Raw genomic sequence first — 10282 nt, 5'->3', positions numbered from 1 at the left:
ATTGAATCCTCAAACGCCAAGTCAGAGGTGTCGAGGTTCCACTCATGAATCAGAGAACCAAGGTTCCAAACGTTCTCCTACAAACCCACTAGATTATTGATGTCTGTGTCAATGGAGGGAAACAGTTTAACTGCTGTTTCTGTTGCAGAGAATTTAAATTCCACTGTGGGTGTGGTTTATGGTGATTGACAACCAGGCAGATGGAGAGAACGCAATAGGAAGTCCTCCGCTTCCTTTGTTGCCATGGTAACCATACGAGAACCTGACATCATCTGTACTCCTGCAGTGAAATAAAGTTCTAAAGCACTGGAAAAATGGATAAACAAAAACCTTTTTAACCGTTTTTTTCCCTCTGAGTTCGAGTGTTTGACAACTAACTCAGTTTACGGGACCAAAGTCATTCGTTTTGGATCGGGACTACAGAGCCCAGAATTATGGAAGGTCAGCAGACAGGAGACAACACAAAGTAGTTTGGAAATATACATGTATTTGACAAGACAAAAATGATCAACATTTATATTCCCTCAGTGTAAAGTTGCAAATATGAAATAAAGAAATAAATAAAAACAACAACACAAATGATTTCAGAACAGCGTGTGAATGTTTGTCTCTCAAAACTGGTTATTGAACTACCATCTATCAGTTCCTACTCTCTCATTCAGTCAAAATCTCATCCCTTTCTCTGCATTCAACTGTCAAATCAAGCACAAGCAGCAGTCAAGGACGTGAATACTCCGCTCTCATCACGGTGCACATGAGCAGATACACATCACACCTCAGAGGACAGGTGAGCGCCACTGAAAAATCAATCCATCAATCATGTTTTTTTAACTGTATTTAAAATATAACCTTTGATAATTTCACCAAGTCAATCATAGCTGACCAATGCACAATGCAAGTGCTCCGTCAGTGGATTAATTGGTACCTCAAAACTGAAAAAGGGCCCCCTAAGGAGGTGAACTACCAGCTGCTACAACTGACAGTGGCTGACTGAGCCAGCAGCGGAGCTGAAGCAACACACCTTTTAACATGAACATTTAGTTTTTAAAAACATTTTCAAACACATGAAACAACCTGATTTTGTCTCCATATATAATAAAACATCAAATATCAGAACTCCGATTGTTTTTTTTTAAAGAACAGTTTTTTTCAGAACGGAAAGGATCAGCTCAGCTGCACTCCTTCTCTCACGGCTCTACTCAGGATCGTACGCCTCTCTCAGAGTTCCTCTTCCCGAGGGCTCAGCAAGGTGTCGCGCGCTCGAATAACGTCTCATTTCCAGTTAAAACATGCTGAGGACGTACGCCACCTGCTGGCTAGGCCGGGAATTACACTTTCACAGTGAACTCTGTAACCTGTTGTGGGTTACACTTTGGCTAAGTTTTTTTATTTGCCATGTTCTTGCAGCATTGTTGTCTTTTTATGATCTCATTGTACCGTTGTGTTTACATACCCTGGTAGAATTTGTGATTTCTTGGCCATTTTTCAGAGAAAGGCCAGCCCGGTGGAGCAGTGGTCCTCCCTGTGGTCCCCCAGCAAGAAGGTTGTGGGTGGAGCAGTGGTCCTCACCGTGGACCCCACCAAGAAGGTTGTGGGTGAAACAGTGGTCCTCACCGTGGCCCCCAGCAAGAAGGTTGTGGGTGGAGCCCCGGCTGCAGCACAGGGTCTTTCTGGGTGAGTCTCCATGTTCTCCCTGTTCCTGCTGGGTTCTCTCTGGTACTCCAGCTTCCTCCACAGTCCAAAGACATCAAGAGGGACCAGGTTAATCCAGACTCTAAATTGACCGTAGGCGTGGCTGGGAGAGCCAATGGTTGTCTGTCTCTATGTGTTGGCCCTGCCATGGACTGGTGACCTGTCCAGGGGGAAGGCTGCTGGGATAGGCTCCACCCCCACCACCCTCAACAGGAGGAGAGGGGGAACATGGAGGGATGGAAGGATGGATGATGGATGGATGGAGGGATGGATGGATGGAGGGATGGATTTTTCAGAGAATACGAATGATAAGATTCAGATTCAGATTCAGATGACTTTATTTATCCCCGAGGGCCAATTAAAGTGCGGTACAACTGAGCAGCATGACATTAAATTAAATTAAGAGAAAACCTTTTCCTCTCGTGGTTGGTGGTTGGGCAAAGCCACTTATTATCAAAGTGTCAGCCACAACCGCCAGGAAAATTGTTTGGGATGCAAAGGAAAATCCACAAATTTGCAGAAAAATTTGCACTCATCAGCCCAGAAGCTGCGCACGGGACGTTCCGACGTGACAACGATCCAAAACACAAGGCCAAGTCCACCTGTCATTGGCTGCATTAAAGTGAAGGTTCTGGAGCGGCCATCTCACCCTCCTGACCTGAGCTGCTCAGGGGAGACCCCAGACATGCAGTTCATGCAAGGCAACCCAAGAATCACAGGATCTGGAGGCTTTTTGCTAAGACCGGGCAGCTTTACTACCTGAGACCATAGAGCCTCATCCACAAATCCCACAGAGGACCTGAAGCTGCCATGACAGCGAAACCGTCCACGCACGGTTGAAGAGCTGGGGTCGCTGAACTTTAGACCAGCATCAATGGGACAGTTTCTGTTGTCATTATGGTTTAAAAAGAGCAAAAAGTTGTTTGATCATTACTGGCTTCACCAAACCGCCAACCACCAGAGACACGTTTTGTTTTATCATTCAGATTCTCTGAACAATGGCCAAGGGTACATAAAGGTGAGAGCACAGCTGTAAATACAAACCAGTTCATACTCCAGCAAACATCACACACACATCTGGTGAGTGTGGCCATCAGAACCTGGGTTCACGGGAGAGAGACGAAGCTCAAGCCTGAGCACAGTGACCCAGGAGGACGGCCCTGGGACCCCCTCAGGGCTTGACCCCTGCAGGAGCCTCAAACACAGACCTCCACCTCATTGACAGGAGGACTGGTTAGAGCCAGTTCTCCTGATTCGTGTTGATCCATCAAACTCTCGGAGGACTCACTTATCTCACACATCATCGTGGACGCGCACACGAGCGGACTCGTCCCTCCTGGTGCACTCTGACGTCACGGCGTCGGAGGCGCACCGGAGGACGTGGCACGTCTACGGTTGAATGATCTGAAAGCCCCGGTGCTTCATTCATCGAGCGGCAGTGGGAGGAGGAAGGATCCCGCAAGAGACGACTAACACCCCGCACAGACCACAGACATGGCCTCAAATCATGGTTCTGCCGGCAAATGGGAGGTGGTGAAGAAGGGGAAGAAGAGTAACAGCTCCGGAGGAGGTAGAGCCGCGGCTGACAAGAAGCTGGGCGCCGGCGGAGGAGGAAGGAAGGCGCTGGGTGAAGCCAACCAGCCGTCCAGACGTGAGTGAACGCGGCCCGATAGCTCACTGTTAGCTTCCTGTTAGCTCACTCTTAGCCGGAACTTGAGCTCCTCCCTGGGTTGAAAACCAGCTCACACTGGCTGAAGCTTCTGGTGGTCGGTTACCAACGAATATGGCTCCTTCCTGTCACTTGGTCTAGCTAGTTAGCCGGCAAGCTAGCTAGCTTAGCACCGCTCAGTACTTCCCACTTCGCATTTACGTTGAAATATAGATTTTCTACATTAGTTTCATTAAACTTGCCTGCCAGTAGCTAATGTCCACCTACTCCGCCGGGTCGGGGGTCCAGTTTGAATCAGCTAACAAGAGCTGCTGCTTCAGTAGCATCCGGGGTTAGCTTGTTAGCCGCCGTGTGTCAACAAAGGCTACGTCATCACTGAGGAGCATGTGTTGAGGCTTAGTGACCTTTACGTCTTTTTCTAGGCTGTCAATGCTGCCGTTGTACAGTAGAATGCATCAGTCATTCGTGGTTCTGCAGCTACGGACCCCACTGATCCTGTTAGCATCACCCACCAGGAGCAGGTCCTCCCCAGGCAGATGTCACATTACCCTGACAGCCACTCTGGGGGTAGTAATGCTGTTTAACCTGTCCTGAGAGGTGGTCCTTGTACCTCTGTAATTCTTTAATGAAAGAAATGCTGTTCAACTCTAGTTTCTCCATTGCAGGGATCTGCATCTTCATTCAATTTTCTGAGGTTTCACTCAATTGACAAACCAGCAGCTGTGCAGCTGTGGCTCTCTAGCAGTCCTGGGATGCATTGGGAGCAGGCAGACCAGATGGGTACAGCTGCCCTGGCAGGCCAAGTTGCCCAGAGAAACATCCACAACACCATGTTCTTAGCCCTGCTGAAACATGGCGTCATGGCTGGGAGGCTACAAACACATTGTCGGTAATGGTTTTTACAAAGTTGGTCTCCATTCACTTCAGTTGTTTGAGAGATTAATCCCCTGACATTCCGTCACCTCCCACACCTGCTCTCAGGTCTGGCCTGGTGGACTTAGGAGTACAGAGGAAGTGTACTCGTTGGTGAATCTGGTCCTGGAAAGCCTGTTTTCACAGGAGCAGACCAGCCATGTGGAAGATGAACTTAATATTCAGTAAAGAGCTGATCTGCTGGACCCGCCCTCCTCCCCCCATACGGCAGCATAGATAACAACATTACAGGGCTGGAAGATTTCTGCAATTTGTTTATGCGCTGGTTTTATCAGTAAATCAGGCCGGCCAAAGTCTTACCAGGGGAGGTTGGGGAGGGCTTCAGCGTATTTCTGCTGATTTAAAAGACCAGATGAAATATTTGTCGGTGACCACACACTCAGAGTCCACATGTAGCCCAGGAGTGTTTCTCTGAGCTTCTGATAAATAACTTAAGAGCTCCATCTTTGTTGTGTAGGTATGACTTCATCTGGTCATCGAGAAGGTGGTATATAAGACAGCTGACCCCCTCTTGTTTAATACTGGTCCGATGAGGGTGTTGATCACAGCAAAGTCCTGCCTGCGCTGTGATCGTCTCTGCTGTCCAGCAGTGGTCAAGCATTAACCTCCAGGCTGGAGTGCTACATTCACGCCGGCTGCAGCTGTAGCAGTGTGTCGTTGGGTGGTGTATGTGAAGAATCCCACCAGCTCTCAATATGCTGGTGTGAGAATCCATTCTGGTCCACCCTGGTAGAGGGACAGCATGGGGACTTCACAAGGTACCTCCTCAAATTACACCCCCCCCAAGAGACTGAACATTCCTATAGTCTCTCTCAAAGATCCGCCTTCACTTCCATGTCAGTGGCACCACGAGCTCTGATGTGCGTATGCCGACACTGACAGGGATGCTAATTGATGACCTTTAAACATGGGTGTCTAGTTCTGGACTCTGAAGTCGCAAAGAAATGTTTGGGGGCAGCATCTTGATGAGCTCCAGACACCTATCGGTGAGCCAAAATGCAGTTTTTGGTTTAAATATCACTTTAAAAGCACAGAGATGATTTATGTTTAACCATCAGGGCAAATAGCGGATGTTGTAGAATTGAGTATTCAGTTAGTACGTCCAGCTGCAGCTAGCGAGTCCCCCAGTCTTTCCTGTGACGAGCGGTGTGGTGGTGCTTCTGTACCTCACGATGACGGATGTCTTCTTCTGTCATGGTGTGTATGAATAGAAACGACCACCTGGTTACATCACAATATTCTCAGCTTTCCTTATTCTTCAGTTTCTGATGATTCATTAGGATTGATTGACAGCTGCATGTTCAGCAGATGACTGGAAGGAAGTGAAGAGTCAGCCCGGCTAGTTGCCGTGAACAGGGAAGTTGGCGCTCACTGTTGAAGCATTAGACACCATCTTTTCATCAAGACGCTGAAGGCCTAAATCCCCAATACCACCTTATATAGATAAGAGGTTCTCAGCAACATGACAAGCTGAATAAGCAACCAATAACTGGTGACCTGTGACCTCTGTCAGCAGTGACTCAAGAGTGTGGGCGGGTCTGAGTGGAGTCCCAGGATCATATTAGAGCTCAGTGCTCTACTTGTATGTGGGCTACATGGTTTAGGCTTCAAGGTTTGAGAGGCAGTTGAGATGAGCTTAAGGGCCTAAAACATCCAGTCATGGCAACCTGAGAGCTCCGATGGTGGTCGTGGCCTCTGGAAACCATGTCAAGTGTGGTTTGACTTGGCTGAACTGGATGTAGACTGAGGGTCTTAACAGGTTCCCCTCTGGGGAGTTCTAGGAATGTTGTTGCTGCTTAAGCCTTTACTGACTGGACTTTGTGCTGCATGAATATTTTATTGTTTGATAATAGTCAGTTATGCAAGCCATAGAGGGAGGGTGGACCAGAAGGCAGAAGGGGCGGGATGGGCCTTGGTTTCATGAATTAAGTTGATTTTCAGGGTAAAGGGAGGCCAGATGAGGAAGTGAGTGAGCAGACACAGAACAGGCGGCCCTCTTTGAACAGAGGTGTGTCCAGTGACCATGGCTCTGTCTCCTTCAGCACCCCTGAAGATGTCCGACAACCTGTATGAGGGCTTTGAGAAGATGGGGAAGAAACAGAACAAGGAGCAGGTTCCGCCAGCAGCTGACTCTCAAAACAAGAAGTCGTCATCAAGTAAAACCACCAAGAAGTCGTCCTCCAGCAGCCAGCTGACCCCGAGCGCTCATAAGACCCTGGAGGAAGCCCTCAAAGCTGTGAGTAGTGAGGATGTTGCTCTTGCTCAACCATAGCATAGTCAAAGAGGATCTATTGTGTGCGATATTAATTTCCAGACTGACATGAGCTCGTCTGATGTGGTCACCTGATGGCTCAGCTTGCCCTAGAAATACAGGAACACTGCCGGAACATGGTCAAGCAAACAGTTGTTCCCAACAGGAAATGAAGTTGGAACGTGAGCAGCAGCTCCAGCTTCCTCACGGCTGTCGCCAGATTCACACGCACTTAATGATAAACTCTGACTGTCTTTTACTAAAACTTACTAATACGACTACTAAAAACATTCCAAATACATCAGGTTTGAATGGGTAACACCCATGGCATGGCGGTGAACCATGTGACTTTACTTTGTTGGAGTCCCAGTATCAAAATGGGAAAAAACATAAGGTTTTCTCGTCTCGAGCTGTTTAAATGAAGACAAACGGTGTCATGCTGCTGATATTTTTAGCTCTCCCTTGCCTTGTGTTTCTCTAGAAATTTCTGTTTGGAAAAAGAAAAACAAAACTTGGTTGGCCTTTGAGAGGAGTGGTCTGACGAATGAGAGTGAGGCTCTGGGGGCGGCGTGTTGCTATAAAGAGGCCGTCCTGGCCTGTGGCGTCCTCCGAGCCAGCGATCACATGCTGGACCACAGCCTCGTCTCAGCATAATGACCCTGTGTGTTTGCGTGGAGGTTTGACGTGTCCTCTGGCTTGTTCTGTCTTCAGCTGGATATCGGGGACCTGAAACAGCAGTTGGCTCACAGTCAGACTCTTTTCCCAGAAAACCCATCAGTGTGGGTCAAAGACCTGGCAGGGTACCTCAACATCAACCTGATGGTGCCGGAGACTGAGCCCACCCTCAGCAGCTACACTCATGGTCTGGCCAACTGACATTTATCCAATCTTTGATATGTAGAAAATAACGTATGTATCTGCAGTTGCTCATTTGAGCGCTATTGTTGCTGATATAATTGTGTTCGTATCCCCTGTGTTTTGTCCCTCCAGACTTCCCATACTGCCTCACAGGGAAGGAACTGAGGGGCGTCATTAAAGGCCTGATTACACGCTGCAGTGACATCCTGCCAGATTTCTTCAACCACTGTGTGTACACGATGCTCAGGGAGCTGGACAGACAGTCAGGTAGCAGCAGGACACACTGGCGGCGCTCTGGACATCATCCATGTTGTTCTGTCTTCACTGCTGCTTCCTCAGGCAATCAGCTGTTTCAAACGATACAGTCAGTTGACTTTAGAAGGACATTTTTATCCCACGGTCCCAGATGGAGACCTTCAGAGACTGGCCAACTGATAGTTAGCTTAGCACAATAAATGGTAGTGGGTGGGAAGCATTAGCATAATAATAATAATACTGCTACTAATAATAATACATTTTATTTGTAAGTGCACTTTACATCTCAGAGAAATCTCAAAGTGCTATAAAAACAACAATAAGAAAAACAATGCATCAATAATGCACAACACATGAAAAAAAACAAACACAATGGCGGTGGCAAAGGTGCAGTCACTCGTTAATCAAATCGTAGTCGGAATTCGTAGAAGTGGTCAAAAGCGTTATGGATGCATGGAAACGGTGGAAGGGTTCGCTGAAAGCTTTTGTAAATAGATGTGTTTTCAGTTGTTCTTTGAAGGTCGGTGCAGGTTGTGGTGCTCTGAGGTGGTCAGGGAGGGCGTTCCATAGTCTGGGGGCAGCGGAGGAGAAGGCCCGCTTCCCCACGGTTATTAATTTCCATTTGGGTTCTTGGAGGAAGTTGGCATTTGAAGAGCGGAGGGTGTGAGTGCTGGTTTTGGGGGCAGGGAGGTCTTTGAGGTAGGAGGGGGCGTTTCCATGGGTGCATTGATGGGTGAGGAGTGAGATCTGGAACTCAATTCTGAATGGGTTGGGATTTGAGGATGGGAGTGACAGCCCCATCAAGTCATGACATCAACTTGTCCCCAAACTTTAACTGCTTGTACTTTTACTTGATTACTGCTGGACACACCGACATCCTGAGCAGACAAACACAAAGTCTTAAAAAAATAAATGTTCACTTTCATCATCCATTAACCTGCAGATTATTTTGTCATTTAGTCACATGTACTATAAAATGAAGATTCCCTAAAAGTCCTGCGAAGTGTCCTGTTTTGTCTGACCAACAATCCAATATTCAGATTTCCAGTTGGATGCAGAAAATAGTAGAAGTTTGGCTGATGATCGTTAGATCCATCATAAAGACATCAGCTGTGGACAATTGGACAGATGTGGCAATCAAGATTAATTTATGTGATTGTTTCATGTTTGCATCTAACAACTTTGTCCTCTGGGTTCCAGGAGAGCCACTTCATGGGTACCGAATTTGTATTCAAGCAGTCCTCCAGGACAAACCCAGAATAGCCACTCAGAACCTGCCAGAGGTGGGTGTGTCTGTCTGTCTGTCTGTCAACATGCCAAGACCCAAAACATGTGGTAACAGCTGGTCGGTCCTTCCTCTCTAGTACTTGGAGTTGTTGCGGTCGGTTCAGAATCGTCCAGTCAAGTGTTTGACTATCATGTGGGCTCTGGGTCAAGCTGGATTCTATGACCTCAGCCAAGGACTCAGAGGTGACACACACACACACACACACACACACACACACACATACACACATGAGACAGCCAGCCTCACTCGTGCTGTGTCCCCATGCTCCAACTTTCCTAATATGTCGAAACAAAAATCATGGGTCAAAGGTCAGTGGCGCAACATTGCAAATCAGAGCTGCTGGCAGGGCGAGTGTGTGCCTGGTGTATGGAGAGGTGGGCACCGACTTCCTTTATTCTGACACAGCCAGTAAGGCCACAGAGGCCTAAGTGACTGTGACAGTGTAACCGTGAGCAGAGGGGCAGGATGGTTGTTTTCATGTGCTCGCGAGGCAGATGCCATTTTTCACGGGTAACGGCAGATCTGAGCTCAGAAGCAAAGTTGAGGAGTCTGACTGAGGTCTGCAGCTGACAGGAGGTCTTTGTGTGTTGCAGTGTGGCTGGGCATCATGCTCCCTGTGCTCGGAGTCAAGTCCTTGTCTTCTTATGCCATCGCCTATCTGGAGAGACTTCTGCTGTAAGTGTGTCCATCATCACCCTGATGATTCTGGTTCTCTCTATCCTGAATAATGTCTGTTCGCTTTCTTCTCCCAGACTTCATGCTAACTTGACGAAGGGATTTGGCATCATGGGCCCTAAAGAGTTCTTTCCTTTGCTGGATTTTGCCTTCATGCCTAAGAATGCCCTGTCCTCCAGGTAATTGCGACTCATGCTAACGCTCCCGCTAGCTTGGGCCCCATCTTCAAAGTAACAATCTGTGTCCTGCATAGTGGTGTTGTTTTAAAGAATATGAAAACAATGTCATATATTGATATTTGGCATGGTGTATTAATACTCTAACACAAGAGAAGACGTATTACAATATATTGCAGTCATAATATTTTGTCCCACCCCTACTGTCAGTGTGTTTTCTCTCAGCTTCCCATGCTAATGCGTGTGTGTGTGTGTGCGCGCGTGTGTTCCGGCGCAGTCTGCAGGAGCAGCTGAGGCGTCTGTACCCTCGACTCAAAGCCCTGGCATTTGGAGCCAAACCTGAGTGCACATTACACACATACCTGCCATCGTTCCTGTCCCGGGCCACGCCGCACTGTCCAGACGACATGAAGAGAGAGGTACAACCTGCACCCGCCGCGAACCTCAATCTGTTAGCCTATGGCAGGAACCCCCGTGGCATTACC

General features: G+C 47.9%; 1 protein-coding gene across 1 annotated transcript in view; it reads left to right on the top strand.

The window, feature by feature from the left end:
• The first annotated feature begins 3051 nt into the window (after positions 1-3051).
• The window catches only part of tmem214 (transmembrane protein 214), a 13060-nt gene continuing 5829 nt past the window's right edge, over positions 3052-10282 (top strand). Inside the window, exons 1-9 of the mRNA XM_086190239.1 lie at positions 3052-3343; positions 6337-6530; positions 7257-7407; positions 7536-7670; positions 8859-8941; positions 9023-9128; positions 9540-9621; positions 9699-9800; positions 10075-10216. Of these exons, the coding sequence (XP_086046365.1) occupies positions 3187-3343; positions 6337-6530; positions 7257-7407; positions 7536-7670; positions 8859-8941; positions 9023-9128; positions 9540-9621; positions 9699-9800; positions 10075-10216 (1152 nt within the window). The 5' untranslated portion in view covers positions 3052-3186. The remainder of the gene's footprint in view (positions 3344-6336; positions 6531-7256; positions 7408-7535; positions 7671-8858; positions 8942-9022; positions 9129-9539; positions 9622-9698; positions 9801-10074; positions 10217-10282) is intronic.

The sequence above is a fragment of the Aulostomus chinensis genome, chromosome 20, assembly GCF_037954235.1.
Source record: "Aulostomus chinensis isolate RoL2024-O1b breed Wild chromosome 20, RoL_Achi_v1.0, whole genome shotgun sequence".
Classification (NCBI taxonomy): domain Eukaryota; kingdom Metazoa; phylum Chordata; class Actinopteri; order Syngnathiformes; family Aulostomidae; genus Aulostomus; species Aulostomus chinensis.
Note: the sequence above shows the minus strand (reverse complement) of the source record. Positions and strands in the feature narration are given on the sequence as shown.